At 31.4% G+C, this 19,815-nt stretch overlaps 3 protein-coding genes and 1 non-coding gene across 4 annotated transcripts; 3 read left to right on the plus strand and 1 right to left on the minus strand.

Moving 5' to 3' along the window:
- Positions 1-127: 127 nt before the first annotated feature.
- On the plus strand, positions 128-3,515 carry LOC128199984 (tyrosine aminotransferase-like). Its single transcript, XM_052891652.1, has 5 exons — positions 128-228; positions 306-330; positions 1,491-1,964; positions 2,725-2,907; positions 3,326-3,515. Exons 1-5 carry the CDS (start codon positions 128-130, stop codon positions 3,449-3,451), a joined length of 909 nt encoding a protein of 302 aa, XP_052747612.1. The 3' UTR covers positions 3,452-3,515.
- Positions 3,516-6,625: 3,110 nt separating this feature from the next.
- On the plus strand, positions 6,626-14,377 carry LOC113516969 (tyrosine aminotransferase). Its single transcript, XM_052891664.1, has 6 exons — positions 6,626-6,889; positions 9,184-9,512; positions 10,056-10,529; positions 11,305-11,487; positions 12,106-12,733; positions 13,983-14,377. The coding sequence occupies exons 1-5, from the start codon at positions 6,745-6,747 to the stop codon at positions 12,301-12,303; spliced, it is 1,329 nt and encodes a 442-aa protein (XP_052747624.1). The 5' UTR covers positions 6,626-6,744; the 3' UTR covers positions 12,304-12,733; positions 13,983-14,377.
- A 563-nt stretch (positions 14,378-14,940) lies between these two features.
- Positions 14,941-15,833, plus strand: LOC113516977 (ER membrane protein complex subunit 4). The gene is made up of 2 exons (XM_026901490.3): positions 14,941-15,198; positions 15,269-15,833. The coding sequence occupies exons 1-2, from the start codon at positions 15,143-15,145 to the stop codon at positions 15,729-15,731; spliced, it is 519 nt and encodes a 172-aa protein (XP_026757291.1). The 5' UTR covers positions 14,941-15,142; the 3' UTR covers positions 15,732-15,833.
- Positions 15,834-15,891: 58 nt separating this feature from the next.
- Positions 15,892-18,565, minus strand: LOC113516978 (uncharacterized). Its single transcript, XR_008252472.1, has 4 exons — positions 18,430-18,565; positions 17,101-17,154; positions 16,626-16,693; positions 15,892-15,973 (listed from the first exon to the last, which is right to left on the minus strand). It is a non-coding gene; the product is annotated as an uncharacterized LOC113516978 (transcript).
- Between the last annotated feature and the right edge of the window lie 1,250 nt (positions 18,566-19,815).

The raw sequence follows: 19,815 nt of genomic DNA on the forward strand, positions 1-19,815 counted from the left end.
TGTTACCTAAACAATAATTTTTTTTATTTTCAAACAGATTATCTCTTATTTTTCATTTTTAAATATGTAGGTGATAATGAAATGCAATCTCACCGGATGATGTTATTTTGATAGTATTGGCCCACGGATGTGGGCACACGACATTGAACCTGATTGCTATAACAGTGCTTGCATTGAACCAGGACAGAATATTCTTGATAAAAATAAAGAGAAGCTTGGTGGATATATGTTGTTTACAAATAGACAATAGCAGTATAGGTATTTATAATAATAGTTATTATTAATAGTACTATTATCTTATATAGAATATATAATTACTATAATCTATTGGTGAGTTAGATTACTGTTTAATAACGTACCTACATGATAATTTGCGGCACCATTCGAATACACTATTTACTTGTATGAATCAGCAAATAAAATATACTATCCGTTTTGTTGGTATATAATTTATACATGTACCAAATTTAATTCACATAGCAGAGGGATTGGGCATAGTAATCAAGTTTAAGTGTAAAGTAAGAAACATCCATATATTTAAACATCCAGATATTTTTACAAACTTTCACATTAAGTAAAATGATAATTCAGCGCTATTTTAAACTCCGAACTAAACAGAATAAATAATAAATAGATAATAAACTCTGCAAATCGATCTGTTCTACACATCCTATTTTGAAGTATAATATAAAGCTATTTTTCGTCTTATGTTTTCCATTTACATTTTTAATTTGTAGATATCGACATGACGTTATAGTTACAATAGTTAAGTGTTGTTAGTTTATCTTTTTGTACATGTATAAAATGAATTACATTAAACGCTTAATTGTTATCAGTTGCGTTGTCTGGCTTTGAAGTTTGCATAAATACGTAAATGACGTCTATAAAGTAGGTAATAATTATTAATAGAAATTCAGAATAATTTACAATTACTGGCTATAATAGCACAGTAGAAAGAACTGTTTAATAGTTTGTCAATTATCTACCTAAACGTTGATTTGCAGACAATAAGGCTTGTTAGTAAGCCGTGCCCTCGAATTAGATCTGTACTAGTTCTGTTAAAAATGACAAGTAACAATAAGTATAGGTAGGTAATCTACTTGACAAATTTTTTACGAGATTTTAAATACTCGTATTAATACAAAAAGCAAATTTTCAAAAAATGTCTGGTTAGACAATTTTCTGTTTCTATGGTTTTAATAAAAAATATTGTTTGTTACGTTATATATCCGGTAATTGTAAATCGATTACGAAAAGTAATTCGAAAGTAAGTAAGTAATACGAAAGGATATACCTACTTACAGATTAGTACTATAAAAATTTGATTAAAATCGACTCAATAGTTTAGTTTTTAAATTAAATTAACTGGTTTTGTTAGAGTCGAAGTTAGTTTATTTTGTGGAACATAATCTTAAATTATTGTAAATTTCTATTGACCATATAAATTACTTCAGAATATCGAAATGTTTAAGTTATACATTTGGTTTCAGCCTGAAAAAAATTGGGAAGTAGATTTGAAGAATTTAGAGGATCAAATTGATGACAAGACTTCTGCGTTAATTCTCTTGAACCCTTCGAACCCTTGTGGTTCTGTGTATACAGAGAAACATTTGGAGGACATATTGCGTCTGTCATTGAAATACCGTTTACCCATTATAGCTGATGAAATATATGAAAAATTTGTCATATTTGAAAATAAATTTACTTCGGTAGCGGCTCTATCCAAGGATGTGCCAATACTTGTCTGCAGTGGACTTACCAAGCGGTTCTTAGTACCTGGATGGCGAATGGGCTGGTTAGTTATTCATGACAGACAAGATATTTTTAATAAAGAGATACGTAAAGGCTTGAGAAATTTAGCAGGAAGATTACTAGGACCGAACAAATTAATCCAACACGCTTTGCCAACAATATTGAAATCTGTACCGCAAAGCTTTTTTGATAGTGTGATGTCGTTCATTGAGGTGAGTTCTTATAACATACTGTTTTTTACTTGGTTAATAACTTTTCTTAGACAATAAACCAGCCAGATAATCTATTATCACCACAAGTTAAATAAACAGCTATAACAGTAGATATTGACTAACTTTCTAAAGAAGGTAGCTATGCTTAGTATTTAGTAACAAGTAACATCATGTTAATTATGATTTTAATAACTTCCGTGGCCAAATGATTGGATGCTGTTATTAGAAAAAGATTTAATTTACAAAAGTACCTCAAAATTAAATTCACATATAAAAGTTACATTTGAAACTGTCACCAATTATAAAGATACTAAAGTTAGTTATCGTAAGACGGCGTAGAGTGATTTTTTAAGATATTACTTCAGAAAGCATGAAGATTTTCATTCAATAATATTTTTTTAGTAAGGTACGTTATTTTATCCATTACCAATATTACAAGAATTGCATTTGCCAAAATTTTGACACTATAAAATTTTTTTAGCATTTCTGACAACCAACGTTACTGATTTAGCAATTACGAAGTTAGCAATGAGTGTATACTTAGTTTGTGTTCTCTTTTCAATATAATTCATTATTTATTAATAGTATTTTTTATTAAGTTATGAATATTGGCACGAGTTTCATTGTTTTCCTGATAACCGTTGTCTTGTTTCTTATATGTCAATATATCCTAGTTCAAGAAACAGGCTTTTAAAGTTTTTGTGTTACTTAGGTATATATTACCTACTTATTATTAACTAATTCTTTAACAACTTTACAGAGTCAAGCCAAATTAGCTTACGAAGAGCTAGGACAAGCGCCAGGTCTAAATCCAATTTTACCGCAAGGAGCGATGTATATGATGATAGAAATAAAAATGTCCGTGTTTCCTCAGTTTAGAGATGAATTGGAATTTATTGAGCGCATGTATAGCGAGCAATCTGTACTATGTATACCGGGCCAAGTATGTATTACGTACATAGCATAGTATCTAATTATTATTTAAATCCAGAAAAATGACGTTCATATATAAGCTAATTAATATAAATTCATTAGAATACATTCATTACATACATTCATTATATACAATTCATTAGATTACATCTGTTAAGTTTTATAGTTAATTATTATTCATAAAATTTTATCTGCGACTTGGTTCGTGTGACCAGGATAATTATTTTGATTGGCTAATATAAATAAATAAATAGCAGCCTATATTTTTCTCCATTATAAATAGTACGTGTATATTAAATTTTAATTTCAGAGATAAAAAAAAAACTCCTTTCACATTTATAATATTTGTAGTTATTAGTTAAATGTCTAAGTTTTGAGTTAAATGCACCCACATAATTATAAATGATAATATATTTTTATATTTTCAGTGCTTCCAATTTCCTAATTACATGAGAATTGTACTTACTGTGCCTGAACATATACTACGCGAGGCTTGTATGAGGATACAAATTTTCTGTCGTGACCACGTAATGCGGGAAAGCAATATTAATTAATAACTATTTATTGTGAAATTATTTAATTATACGTAATTTTAATTAAAATTTGATTAAAATGTTATATTACCTGATAATTACTTATTTGGACAAATATCCTATCAACGAATCGAGGTCTCCCCTCCTCCTTCTATCTATGTACAGGTTGTACATAGACATAAATTGAGTCCTTTTTTGATGAAATTTCGAAAGGCTAACAAGCTGACAGTCTACACACTTTATTGAAACACAGAACAAGTAAACACGATTGAAAGAAGAAAATATCGCCTAGAACCACAAACGGCATTATAGACGCCACAAAAGAAACAGTGGCGCCAATGGTTCATGTTTTGATTGTTCTTGAGGACTAAATATTACGCTTCTGTATCCTGTAATTACACTATCCTATTCCTTGAACTCGAACACAGTTATAAAAGGATGGTTTCTTCATGGCAAAAATACAATTATGACGATGAAATGTAAGACAGGAAGATGAAAGGGGGGAAAGGGATTGTTAGTAATGGGGTCTTATTAGTAATGGGGTCTAATAGCCCCATTACTGGCAATATACCCTCTCAGGTTAACCGCCACGCGGTTCCTTCTGGAAACCATCATGTTTAATTCTTGTCGAATTCATCATGGTGAGCCAACTAACCTGCATTTATTCTCACTTATCATCTTCCACTGGTGCCTCGTCGGTGTATACCAATAGCGCGGGCGGGGTTACCAATCCATTTTCACCCATTAAAAAAAGACAGGATGACTTTTATAGCATTTTTTTATTTCTGGTAATGTGATGAAATAAAAGATGTATCTAACGTTAAAAGATAAATTGTTATATCTTGATGTCAGTAAGTCGAATGGTCCAAACGGCATACTAGCATTGGTATTAAAGCAATGTGCTCCTGATTTGTGTCCCGTATGATTTGCTGGTTACAGTTGACATTTAATGTTTGCGGATTATAGTACTGGGGATGCATACTACACAGGCCGTGCGAATATCACTCGCTCGGCCGCTTGGAGAGTAACCGCGAACAGCTTGTGTCTGAAATCGAAAGTATTCTTACTAGAGTCTCTAATTAAGGATGTCTAAATTTAGTCCAGTTCAACCCATCTACATAAGAAAAGTTTGCGCGTTCATTGCTAAAAAACCTTCATTAACTGTGGCTCCACAAATTCAGAACACATCCGGTACCATCACCATAAGTATATGGATCCTCGGTATTGACATTTCTAGCACTGTAGAGTTCCCTGCTCATTTTGAAAATAGGGTCAAACTGGCGTCCAAAAAGCGTTCTCAATAGAGCAAAACGGTACTTCTGTACGGTATCCTGAGATAAAGACTTATTGAATAAGTCGCAAGTCCGGCTCTTCATGATGTACTACTCTCACTTGTGGGCCGGAGTTCCTGGATCCCTATACGAGAGAAAAAAATATAATATGCTGATGTATATCTACATAGTTGCTAATGTGGCCGTGGACGCAGTATACGTACTCACGTGTGGTCAACTATCAGAATGCAGCATAAGCTGTGGTAATTTACAATAACTGGTACAGCGCTGGCAGTGCTAACATTCAGCAACAACTTGTTACTTACTTGTGACGAAGCGATGGATTGGTGTTGTTCTAATAATTTATTAGCCATGAGTCCAAATTGCGTAAGTTGTTTCAATGTGAAGGGTAAAAAGTTATTTGAATCATTAATATATAAGCCGTAGCATCTTGAATCTCACAACATGAGTGGCGTGAGAACAAGAGCATCGCTGTAATGTTTGTGGTATTTTTAATGTCTTTTAGCGACAGTTTTTTTTATGACTAGAAATGGAATGGTAAACCCGCTTGTGCTTTGTATTTATACTAGCAATATACCAGTAAGAGATGTTCAGTGAAGATGAAACTGGCTTTTATCTTCCGTCTGTTAGTCCATCGTGTCGAATTCCATAATAATTAACTACGATGGTTTTCAGAGAGGTCAACCTGATTGAGTATATAGTATAGCAATGGGGTTTTTAAACCTCATTACTAACAATCCCCTTCCCCCCTTTAGCGGCATGTATTAGGTACTAGGTATACATTAAGTGAATTGCCAGCTTGTATTCAATAATATGAAATACCTACAAACAAGATCTACCTTACTTACAATAAAGAGATCAAGTACTAATAGAACTCCAGATAATTCCATACCGTTATTTTGCATTTTTTTATGGATGATAATGAAATGGTAACCCCGCACTGCGCTATCAGTACACACTGGCGGGGCACCAGTGAGAAATGATCGGTGAGGATGAAAGGCAGTTAGCCCATTGTGTCGAATTCAACGATAAATTAGTCACGATAGTTTCCAGAGGGGACCACGTGGAGGTCGACCTGATAGGGTATATTGATAGCAATGAGGGCTAACCTCCCTATTACTAACAATCCCTTCCCCCCATTAATTTGCATTTGGTAATGTTATGTTATACTTAGGTATAAACTAAAATATTTAATATTACAAAGGTAGCGAATAAGTTTACATCTCGTCTGATGGTAAACGGTTACTGTAGCTTATCGGGGCTGCAACACGTTGCCTGAAATGTCACGCGCGTGTTGTTGACCCCAAAGAAATAGTTATGGGTAGGTAAGTGTCAAGGATCAATAATCAATTGGTATTAGTTATCAATATTAATTTAATAGGTTTGATGTCACAATTAAATTTTTAATATTATGACACAACTCAGAAAGTTAATGTTTTAGCAATTAAAGCCTCATATACCTTCATTTATATATTTAATGTTTTCATAGCTAAATTATTAGGGTTATATATATCTGAAATTTGGGTTGCAATTATAACTTGAAGTAGAAGTTTCGTACTTATCTATACTGATCTGGGTCATATTTATAAGAGGATACATTGATTGATAATTAGAGCACAATTGCATATATTTATTGTCTGTGGTTTCCTCACAAAATGGAATTATGAATGAAAATTCTTATGGGGATGGGAACTATCAAATGATATCAAGGGATGTTAAAGTATATTAATTTCCAATGTAAAAATATATAATTATCATCTATTTTTGTTTGTATTCATATTAATAGCAAAGCCTATGAAATCATTATAGTATACGTAATATAAATAAAACGAAGGTTTAATCAACACGCTTTGCCGCCAACATCTCATCTACATTTTGAAACCTGTTCCGCTACTCGGGAGCTTGTGTTCGTCAAACACCACAGTTCTGGTACAAAACTAAGGTGTAGCGGAAAGTGCGCAATATTCACAATTCAAGTTTAAGAGGTGCTACAGCTTTTAATTTTTTGCAAGTTTTGTGCCGATGTCGCGACGGTCACGGGACAAACAGTCATGGGAGGTTCGCGCTTCTACGTTGGCGAGGAATACCCATAATCTGATACGAGGCATAGTGGAGAACTTGCAAGTGGAGCCGAATCCAAATAAAGAATTAATTGCTCTTTCCGTGGGTGAGTTTTCTGTGTGATTGATGTTTAATCATAATTATTTGTCATGTTACCTACAGTTTCTTTTTTGTTATTGTATCAATGAGAATTTGAAAAATTCTAGTAAGTAATTTTTATATTACTATACAGAACTTTTAATATTTTCACCTTGGGTAAAAAACCACAGTTAAAGCAGGCTTACTTGTCACTGTGACTATAATACTCATCGAATAAGATCAGTAGAGTTTTTAGGAATGTACTTTTCAAGAGCAGCGAATAGAAATGAAGCTTAGTAAAACAACTTATATTTAAGTATATTGCTGACCAGTGATACCTAGATATAGACGATACAAAAAAATACATTCCCTAATTTTTTTTATACAACTTAGAATGGCAAACAAGTTGACGGCCCACCTGAATTTTAAGATATAGAAATGAAAGTTACTTAAACTACGTCTTATTTTGTCTTGAACTGCAAATATGTTCTGAGGAATTGTTCGAAATTATATTCACAACCAACTTTTGTTATTGCATCACTCGCCATCGACAGAGAATTGCTTCTCACACACTAGAACATTAGTACAGTGCGGCTTCAAAGGATTTTTCTCCCTCGTACGCACAGGCTGTGGAATGAGCTGCCTGCCGTGGTTCATCAGACGGGTTGTACCTACGCTGGTTTGACGACATTGTGGTATAAAAAAATGCGTGTTAATTTTGGAAACTTAGAAAAATTGAATAAATTTAAATAAAATTAGGCATTTTATACACTCATGCAAAGTCGCGAGCCACAGCTAATACCGGTTTTAATAATTAGGCATGTACCTATTAGTCGTACCCCGCAGTTTTACCTATGTAAATTAGAATAAAATATGTCTTTAATTCATTATCCCTTCAGATCAAGTGTGATTGAGTAATAAATAGTCAAAGATCTATATAAACTTTCACATTGGTAATATTATCAGGATCTATTTAGGTATTATTATCAAAAAGTAGGTGTGTAGTGTATCACGAAGGTATGATATTTTAATGGGTAATAATGGAATGGTAACCCTCCCTGCGCTATACGTATACGCTGGCGGGCCACCACTGAGGAATGATAAGTGAAAATGAAAAGGCAGGTCAGTTAGCCCATCGTGACTAATTCCACTAGAATTAACCACGATGGTTTCCAAGGGGAACGGCGTGGAGGTCGAACTGATAGGGCGTAGTGCTAGCAATAGGTCAGTTAGATCTTACTACTAACAATCCTTTCCCCCCTGATAGTATTAATAGGGTCATGACGTACATTTAGCCTCGGAACTCTCGAAGACTTGTTTTTTTCTCGTGTCAAAATATGCTCTCGAACGGGCTTCATTACTTATCAGATTTAATTACAACATCGTATGGATTGTTGATTTAGAAAAAGATGGTGGCACCTTGCCTATTCAGGCATGTCACGCATTGCTCTAACTACGAGAGTTACCTAGGAATTGGTAAATGTAGGTAAGTAAATGTGAACTAATTGTATGACACAGTAGCTAGGTTATATTTTCTAATATGTTCGATTTGGACAACTGGTGATTTCATATAATAATTTTACCTACGTTCATATATAAATTTATATTGAATTTATATGCTATGTTAATTAGAAGAATTCGATTAAAATTCGTTAAGTGCGAGTCGTATTAGCTTACATGGTGATTCGTATATTAATAAATACATTAGCTCATATTCCCATTTTTGAAAATGGAATAGTCTCACTTGCCCGTGTGTGAGTGAGGGATAATAGATAAAATGATCTATGTAATATGATGTATTGTAAAATTATATTAGATCAGGTAGCCCATCGTGATGAGTTCAGTAGGAATTAACCACAATGGTTTCCAAGAAGAACTGCGAAGAGGTCGTCCTGACAGTATCAATTATTAGTAATGGGCCCGGTATATTCCATTACTAACATATATACTATCTTTGCCTATCATATGTTACCGGTACTTCACCAGCGTATAACAATGACCCAGGTGCGGTTACCGTTTCAAAAGTGTCCATATTTAAAGAATACCCTATTTTACATGTCACATATTTTTGAATTATGATCCAAAGGCAATACAAGAAACCTTTAGTAGGAATGTAGGTAGGTAGCAGATAGACATTGAGATGATTCCATAAGCGTTCTGATTTTATAATTTCAATAAAGAATACTAAAAATAATCGACAAGGTCAACAGGATGTATGGATTTCACAATATATTTTTTTTTTATTATACAAGTATAAAGTGGTCTTAGGTACCTACAGAATATTTATAAACTCGAACTTTTATTCATGCAAATTCATTTCAGGTGACCCGACGACTTTTGGTAATCTCAATCCACCGGAACAAGTGCTACAATCTGTTCGTGAGAGTATACAATGGCATACAAGTCGAGGCTATGCCCCCGTCACGGGTCACCTGGAAGCGAGGCAGGCTGTGGCAGAGTACAGTGCTCATCAAGGGCCAATATCACCAGAAAATGTTATACTTTGCAGTGGCTGTTCCCACGCCTTAGAACTTGCCATCACAGTACTAGCAGACTCCGGTCAAAATGTGCTCGTCCCAAGGCCCGGATTCATGATATACAAAACAGTGGCTGAAGGACTAGGAATAAGAATAAAATTTTATGACTTGTTGGTATGTATCTTATTTTTATGTTATTAGGACGTTCTGTCATAGGTTTCAATAGAGAAAACAAATTTCAATACATATTTGAATGGCTTGTTTTTATCATATTGAATTAACTGGTTTCCTAAATTATAATTATAGTATCCACGTCTATTTTTCTATCTTTAAAAATATTTGTATTGTATTATAAATCATTAGAAATATGGTTGATAAAGATATTAAAAAAATGTATATTGGATAAATATACACCTGAATTAATAATAAAACCATGAAATGAAGCTTCGTGGTTTCAAATAAAATTGAAAATAATTTATTATTATATTAAATTAATATTAATGTTGTTAAAAAATGTATCGTATATATAGATATATGTGTATACGAAGCGATGTTATACTAGTTTCTAGAAACATAACAAGTTTCCAGTTTATTGTGGACTATATTTGCATATTATTTATTCATTGATTTCTTCATAACTACGCAAATCCTTGATTAAAGGTTGTTTATAAATAATCATTTTACCTAATTAAGATTCATTATGTTATTTACTTTCAGCCTCATAAACAATGGGAAGTGGACTTGGAAGATTTGGAAAGTCAAATTGATGATGACACGGCGGCCATAGTAGTTATTAATCCTTCGAATCCATGTGGTTCAGTTTATAGAAAAGAACATTTATGTGATATAATTAATATAGCTTCTAGAAATCATATACCAATAATTGCGGATGAAATATACGAACATTTTGTATTTTCTGGACATGAATTTGTTGCCATGTCAGCTTTATCCCAGGATGTGCCAATATTGACATGCGGTGGGTTAACCAAAAGATTTTTAGTTCCTGGATGGAGAATGGGCTGGTTGATAGTCCACGATCGACATAATATTTTAGGAAAAGAGATTGTTAAAGGCTTGCATAATGTTGCAAGCAAAATTTTAGGACCGTGCACATTAATACAAAGAGCGCTGCCATCAATATTGAAAAATACGCCACAAAGTTTTTTCGATGAAGTAGTTTTGTTTATTGAGGTGAGTGGAAGGTTCCATAGCACCCGCACGATGTATAATAATATTAACCGGAATGTAAAGATGTGAATTAATTTAGTATGCCTGAGATCGTTGAGAGCTCTCGAAAATTTTGTAACGATTGAATATAAAATAATAAATGTTAAATTTTTATGAATATACTATGTAGTCTAGTGATAAACCTTCCGGAGGCAAGAGATTGTTTGAAATGGGGATGTTAGTCTCCATTCTTAGTAATATATCAGTCTGGTCGACCTCCATAGGATATATTCTGAAAACCACCATGATTAATTTCTAGTGAATTCGTCATAATTGCCCAAATGATTTGACTTTATTCTCATTGGTTCATCCACCACTGGTGCCCTGCTATTCTATACCGATAGCATAGGTCATTCCATCTTAAGTGAATAATAAATTATTACTACCATAATATATAAAGGTCATAAGTATCTATTATCATCTAGAAATGAAGTGAATAATAAATTATAAAATACTACTAATGCCACAACATATAAAAGCAATGCACTTGTTTACTTTTTTCATCTTCTTTTTTATTTATTTTTTCTTGCATCAGTTATTCGATTCTGAAATTAGATATTTAGTATATCAGTTCTATATATATATATATATATATATATATATATATATATATATATATATATATATATATATATATATATATATATATATATGTAAATGTTCTAAGGTGTGCTTCCAAAGATTTAGATCAAAACATTTATGGTGTACTAATATAATCAATCTTACATTTAACTTTCAGAATCAAGCAAAACTTGCCTATGAGGAGCTGCGACGAGTACCAGGGCTGCGCCCTATAATGCCACAGGGTGCTATGTATATGATGATAGAAATCAAAATGTCAATGTTTCCAAAGTTTGAGAATGAATTGAAATTCGTTGAACGTATGGTTTCTGAACAATCGGTTTTCTGTTTACCGGGAAAGGTTTGTACTTAATTTATTTTCTATTTAGGACCGAATAGCGATTATACAATCAATTGCATGGTGTAGAAATCGTAGATCATCAAACATCAAAGTTTATAAGCGTAAATACGTAGATACTTAGCTGATTTTTCATTCGCTTTTGACTTGCCTAATTATTTAATAAGAAGATAGGTTCACTTTGATTTCCCAAAAAAGATGATTTTCATTGTGAAGAAACATACTATGAACGAAAAGACATTTCTTACATTTGTTTGAAAATATTTAAATTGATAAATTCAAACTGGAAGACATTCTTCATTTTGGAATCGGCTGTCTACCACATTACCAGTAGTGTTTGCTTTGAAACTTGATTTTGCTTTGTAATACCAAATTTTTTGTTCCACAAAGAAAAACAGTAACTTTAAACATCAGAAGTCCTACTGGTAGTAAAAAGAATTATCTAAACAGGTTCATAAAATTAGCGACGTAATGGTCTTACTAAGTAACGTAATGTAATCAACTTATCTAGGTATATAATGTTATTTATAGATTTTTTCACTATTGTAAATGAAATATTTTCTTCTAAATAGCTATAGTAAGGTTAAATTCTTAATAATAGTGAAAAACTTTTATTTGCAGTGCTTTTGTTACCCCAATTATATGAGAATCGTGCTAACAGTACCTGAAGATATATTGCGAGAGGCTTGTCAGAGGATATCATTGTTTTGTAAAGAAAACATCACATCCAGAGAAAAAATGAGAGAATTCGAAAGTAGTGAAATGGCTGTACAAAAAGACACAAAAGTGATATGTGAAGATATACCAACCATTGCATGAATCATGAAAATAAATTAATATTATCATTATAAAATCATGATTATACGAGTTTATATGAGTTACCTATTAAATTTTATACATTTAGGTACATTTGATTACGTATACTTTTATAAAATAAGGAATTAGATAAGTAAATCGTCGATTGTTTCAATAATAAATTGCATAATATTGTTTAAAAATGTATTTTTTTTTAATCCTGCCTGCGCCGTAGATACTTATACACTGTAAAGATATCAGTAAGCGTTGATAGAGAAAAATGAAAACGGATCAGTTAGAAAATCGAAACGAATTCGTCAAGAATTACCCGCGACAGTTTTCAGGGAAAGTCATGTGGAAACTAATGTTATAGAGTATATTGCTAGTAAAGGAGCTGTCGAAACTCATTACTATCAATCATTTTTCCCACGCACATGAGTAATTATGAATGTAGGTATGTACCTAATACATAATCTCTATTTGATGGTAATAATATATTGTATAGATATGTGTCGTTCCATGTCATATAAATATTATTTCATATTCGTATAGTTATAGTAATTAATTTTATTTTTAATATTAAACAGAAATTCACATCAGATTGATGATATAAATGAACAATAATTGTACAGGGTTTTTACTTTTGCATACACAATGCGATAAAATAAAAACAAAATTTGCTAAATCCATAGATCAAGCATAGATATTTTTTTTTTTTTTTTTCATTTATTGTGACTTTGGCGAAAGCCATCAGCCAAAAAGTAACAATTACAAGGTAACAATATAAAATTACAAGACAAATTACAAAAATTATTATAGTTATAAATTAATTATAATATACTAAGAAAGTAAGTTAAGTAGAAAAGTATAAGTTACAATTACATATTTAAATTTCACCAATTGATGAAAAATTTCTTGGTACAAAATTGTATGTTTTAGTAGATCCTGCACTGAAGTAGGAATATTTTGACATTTTATTAAATCTTGACATTGACAAATAAAAAGTAACCGTTGAAGTGAGAATTTAGGACAAACAAAAAAAAATATGATCCAAATTAGAAAAAATGTTTTGGCAGTATTTACAGATAGAATTATCCAATAAATTAATACGTTGCAAATGTGCAGGAAATTTACAATGACCTATCTGCAATCTACTTAATATAGTATAACCAGACAATTTACAGATTTTGTTAGAATCAAGCCAAGTTTCATTTAGTAAAATGATATCAAAATGTGATGTAAAGTTGTAAATAAAGTTTTTAAATTGAAATATTTTAGCGTCTTGAGTTTCAATGAACAATATTAATTTCATTTAAAGATGTAATGGTCATGTTGAAAAATTAGATATGAGTATTTCCTTAATTAATTTAGATGAAATTGTATCAGAATTAGTTTGAGCTTTCTTAACTAGCTCAATAACAGTCTTAGTAATTGTGTTGAGTACAATATCTGAGTTAATGATGTCAATAACTAATGCCCTTTTTTGAGGAGATTTATTTTGCGTTGGGCTGTTAATAGACACAGGGGTATTTGAATTAATTACAGAGTTAACCGATTTTGAAGTCACTGATGCATAAGATGTTTTGCCTAGAATTTTATCTTTGATTTGAGACAATTTCATCGATTTAGTGGGACAGCTATTAGATACTGCTACATGTTGTCCATTACAATTAACACATTTAGGATTGTCTTTGTTGATACAGGATCTATAATCATGGGCACCGGCACATATGGAACAAACTTGCTTACTTCTGCAGGAACTGCTTCCATGACCAAATTTGTAACAAGTGAAGCATTGGAGTAGAGGTCTAATGAATTCACGCACATCCAGCCAAATATGATCATACGTTACGTGATCAGGTCGCTGCGTAGAGAGGAAAGTTACTAAAACTGTAGGAAGAGGATGAAAACTTCCATCTTCTTTCTTTTTTTTGAAACGTTTAACACCGATGATATCTACAGTAGATTTTAAGTTATTTAAGAGATCTTCCTCAGATATTTCAGTAGGAGCTCTTATAACTCCCTGAGATTCCAGCTGATTATTGGGTATCCTAGCCTGAAGTTTATGTTTCTCTAATAAATCTTTATTTAATAAAAATTCGTTAGCCTGTTTCATTGATCGAAAACATATTTTGAATGCAGTAGAACCCATAGTATGAATATAGAATACACCAGGTACAGTCCTCAGAATAGAATTGACTTGCAATAAGTTTACATTGTTGCCCTCAATAGGAGACAACAGGATAAAATATTCATTTTTAGTAGTGTCAGAATATAGGTAATTTTGATCTTTAAACAGTCCTCTTTTTGAGTGAGTAAATTTAATTTTAGCATCTGGCTCTTCATCAGATATGGAAGTATTTTTTTTTCTTCTTTTTAACTTGCCTCCGCTTGACTCGCACATATCCTCTAACAACACACGAGGGCTTAAATTGGATAAATAAGTAAGAGAAACTAGGAGAAGCAACAAATAAATATTAAACAAATAAAATGAATTTAAAATTTCCGCCCTCGCGTTACAAGTTTTCCCGCTAAAAAACATTCATCAAGCATAGATAAATACTTGTCTCCCAAACTGAAATTTTTGTCCAATACTTCAGGTTTGGAGGCAGTAAAAGTGGGATCTGACAGTGACATATATAAGATGTCAGTTTAGCTGTCACTGCTGTCAGTTCACGTCTTCTAGTCTATTTATAATTCCTTCAATCAATTTATACTAGATAATTTTAATATTGATTAATCCAGGGGAAACTGAAACGAGATTTTTATAACAATATTCGTATCTGTGAACACTGATACTACAGAAGGTCAAGAGATACGTTTTAAGACAAAGTCGTATTATTCAATTTCATTAAACCTAGCAATGTCTCAAATGAAAACAAACAAGAAATTTAAGTGGGCTCTGGACTTCAACCCAAAGTGAGTGTATATTATTAGGTTGACTATTTACTTATTGTAATATTATTTAATATCAAACAATGATTTTCAGGAATAAAACATCGACAGCAGAATTACCGTCTCCTCCAGGCTACAGTCAATCGGCAAATGCAAATTATACAGAATCGTCTAAAGACAATGATTCAAATTTATTATTAATAAAAAAACTTTGGGATGTTGCATTAGGACCATTGAAGCAAGTGCCGATGAATCTTTTTATTATGTATATGGCAGGGAATTCTATATCTATTTTCCCAATAATGATGGTTGGTATGTTGATTGTTCGACCTGTTAAAGCACTATTTGCTACACAAAGCACTTTCAAAATGGTAGAAGGAACACAGGCAGTTGGGCAGAAGTTTGTTTACTTTATTGGGAATATTGTCAATATACTATTGGCTCTCTATAAGTGTCAAAGTATGGGTCTACTACCCACACATTCTAGTGATTGGTTAGCATTTGAAGAACCACAAACTAGAGTAGAATATGTTGGGGGTGGTATGTCCTTGGTATAAGGCAAAAAAAGAAAATAGCATTATTTACTGTTTTTATTGCTAATTTTATTTTATATAGATTACCATTGTATAGAACTAATAAACGGTATTTACAGACAAATTTTATTAGAGTTTCATTTCATGCTCATTTCTGTTTAGCTGTCCTTGCCTCCTTTTTTGCCTTCACTGAATTCTGCCATTTTATCCTTCAGATAAGCTTGTGCTTTTTCAAGCAATGCCTTTGGATCTTCAACTTTGTCTATCTATAACATAAAATGATAATTTTAATATACTTATAAGTATGCTAGAACATTGCTACAGCAACAGATGTTATCATCAAACGATACAACATCACTTTGACAGAGTTCTAGGGTTGATAGAAAACCTGAGTTCAACTGTGTTAATTGCAGTTATTTAATAGAGGCCATTTCCCAACTACTTTTATATGTATTATATGCTGTATGATATGTATATGATAAACATTATGATTAACTGAACTTCTTGTACATTATCTTAATTTGTTTAGTCATTGGTACTATTGTACATTAGTCAATAGTGTTATTGTTACAATAGTATACAAAAGGTTCAGTTCTAAGAAATGTTTGAAAGAAGATTAGTTATATATGTATCTTTATTTGATGTAACTTGTTAAATAATAGATTGGAACGAAGCGTTATACAAAATAAAGCTTTTAGAATAAATAAGTCATAAATTATAAGTTAATACTGAGTGACATATATATATATATATATATATATATATATATATATATATATATATATATACATATATTTGTTATTTTTGGCAAAGTAATTATGTAAATGTTTTAATAACTATTGTTTTAGCAAGTGTTAAGCATATTTCCTGGTTCAAAAAGAAAAGCAATGAAAAAAATTAAATAAAAAGGAAACTAACCATTTTTTTCTATCCATTGATTTGTCACATTCCTGAACTGTTCTCTTACAAATAAGTCGAACAACATCCTGGATTGAAAAAAATGTATACTCAGCAAATATAACAAAACAGAATACATATTAGAATATGACAGACACAAAAGAGGCCATTCAAAATTATGAACCAGGAGCTTGCTATTAGGAAGTATATGGTTGAGTAAAAATGGATGACCATAAAATTGAATTAGGGCATGGCCTCCTTTGTGATATCTTTTACCAAAATTTATATTTCATATTCATAATTGATTTAGGAAATTGTTGTACACAGCTTGTTATTTTTTGGTTTAATTTCATCCATTTTTATTGATAAGAAGCAGGCAAAGTTCCACCATTTTTTTGGGTGTAGTTAGAATGAGGTTGAAATATTAGAATGGTAAGCAAGTCGACCAAGAAATGAACATGCTGAGTACCAATCATAGTTTGACACTTGTTACTACCTGATAATTTTGTGCTACATAAACACCAGTGTAAACTCCAGTACCAAATATTATCTGAAATAATAAAACAGCTTTGAGATTAAATAAGTGATCCAGTTATAGTAATTATTTGTACCTATAAATGACTTACTCCTGTTTTGAACAATTATAGTAAATAACCTATTGTGAAATAGGTCGATTATTAAATATAAATATTATGATATATACAAAGTAATTTTTTTTAATTATAATAAAGTTTGTTACAGAAAATGTCGCTACAATAAACACATTGTGCAATTTATAACTATCAATATAAGATTCTTATTCCTATTTCAAAGATTTTTTATAAAAAATAGGTTTAATTATAAATGTACAGAAAGGAGATTAAATATCATTATATTTAACATGACTTTAAAAGTCAATTGGTGCAATAACATTTTCTTTTTGATTACAAGCAATTTCACCTGCGTTGGTGAAAGGAAATGAAATCAGAAATCACTTTTAAAAGATATTGATTTATTTACACACAAATTTCATTTAAATTTAAAAATAGACTCATAGATTTTAGAAAGAAAACTTTATAGTAAGATGATTGTTACCAGTGGTGGAGTTACCAGCAAGCTGAGTAGGCTAGAGTGAACAGTAGTGAATTAGGCTAAATTTTAATAGCTTACTGGTGGCAATTGTGCTAATCAGCTACTGATTATCACTATAACATCACTCAATTTCCATAAGATATCTGTTTTCCTTCTATGATAGGGCAGTCAGAAACATTCATGAATGTAAAATTCAAAACCCCATGTTTCAATAACTGGTTCTCAAATTAGTTTTTTTTTTTTTTTTTTGTTGCTTCAGAACTCAGTCATAAATTGATTTGGAAAATTCTCTTTTTGTCTAAAGTGTATTCTTTCAGATTGGTTCAACAGACATTTCAGTAATTTACTTTTTAAATCAAAATAACTGGCATGATAAAAGTTAATGTATTGTTTTGCGGTTTTTTTTTTCTTAAATTATAGGTGATTTACCTGATCACGTAATTAATTATTTAACTGTAATTAATGATTGTATGGCACCTATTAAAATATAATTATTGGAAATTAAAAAAGTATCTAGAACATTGGGAATTCCAATATAATTAAAGAGAGAAATGAAATTATTTCCAAAGAATCAATTATTAGATGTTGAAAGTTATGTTGAATGCAATGGCAACAGGCCATGAATGCCTCTAACTAGAGATTACAGTCGTGGGTATTTATATTTATAATAATAGAAAATGAAGTCTGCAAATGCTTTTACAATTCAGATCTTAGAATTTTGATTAATACAAATATATATTATTTTATTGCTTACCAACGCTTTGATCATCCTTGAAAAAAATTGTAAAGATTATGTAAATTTGTTTTAATTTCAAAGAGTGCCAATTTTTAATTCTAACTAAAACAACAATCTTTTTCGTTTGAATGACTGACGTTTGACAGTTTGTGTAACTATGACAAAGCAATTTGGCGTTGATTAGATAAAAGTCTTTACCTTAAGATAGCGATACACGATCAATTCACTCTTGATGTGCAATGGCAGTTAATCTAAAATTTCGCCGTTAATTTTTTCAGGTACAGTTTTTTTTAATAAACTCCAGTTTGCGGTTAACTAAAAGCACATGATCCGGGCGCATTGTATTATATTTTTTATTACCTTTCATTTAAAACAATTTTCAATCTGTAGAAGTTAGTAGCTAGATTTTAGGCTAAAGAGGTAAACGTGTGTCACAAGTCTACGTGAGTCTAAGAACCAGGGCCTAGGGAGAGGGATTGTTAGTAAAGGGAAGGTTAGCCCCTATTGTTATCAATATACCTCATCAGGTCGATCTCCCGCGGTTCCCCCTGGAAACCATCGTGACTAATCGTTGAATTCGTCACGATGGCTAACCGACCTGCCTTTTCATCCTCACCTATCATCTCTCACTTGTACCCAGCCAGTGTATACCGATAGCGCAGGCGGGGTTACCAATCCATTATCATCCTTAAAAAAAATAAGAACCAGGGCCTTGACTACCCATATAGATTAAGAATAGTACTTACTTGCTTGCTTAAACGTTGCTTTAAATGTGCTTTTAATTTGACGATAACTTGATGTGTAGACAAAGTCATGCTGTATTTGTTTTCAGTACGGTTTAATATTGTTCTTTTAAAATTAGATTTTTAGATAGAGTTTTAAATATAAATGTTCGCATTCATTGCTAAAATTCTTTCCTAAAACAAAGCTAATGATTTCAATTTTGCCAAATGCAAAAATTGCAAAAAATTCAAAAATAGTTTTTCATAAATAAAATTACCAATGTGGGAAGATTAATTACATTCGTGTTTTGATCTATAGAATGTCGATTTTTTTATGGAATAATATGAAATATATAAAACCGATCCAACATGGATATTTTGGTTTAAGATTAGAAATATTATATTTATCTTGTCTACATTGTAGTATTGTGCAGTAGTCAGAAAATTAAAATTATTGAAAAAATGACCAAAATGTATCTAATTTACAGGTAAATTCAGTAAAATATTTGATTATTTCAAAATATACAGTTTTTTTTTTACAGTAAAAAGTAAACTAGCAAATTATTAACTAAGTAGATATCACTTGCACTGTGCTAAACATGTATTATTCCTAAACAGTATTTGAATAAGTTCAATGTTTTTTAGATTGAGGATTGATATTATATTGATGTTCTGTCTATAT

Source organism: Galleria mellonella, unplaced genomic scaffold, assembly GCF_026898425.1.
Source record: "Galleria mellonella isolate WM207_F2 unplaced genomic scaffold, CSIRO_AGI_GalMel_v1 utg143, whole genome shotgun sequence".
NCBI classification, from domain to species: domain Eukaryota; kingdom Metazoa; phylum Arthropoda; class Insecta; order Lepidoptera; family Pyralidae; genus Galleria; species Galleria mellonella.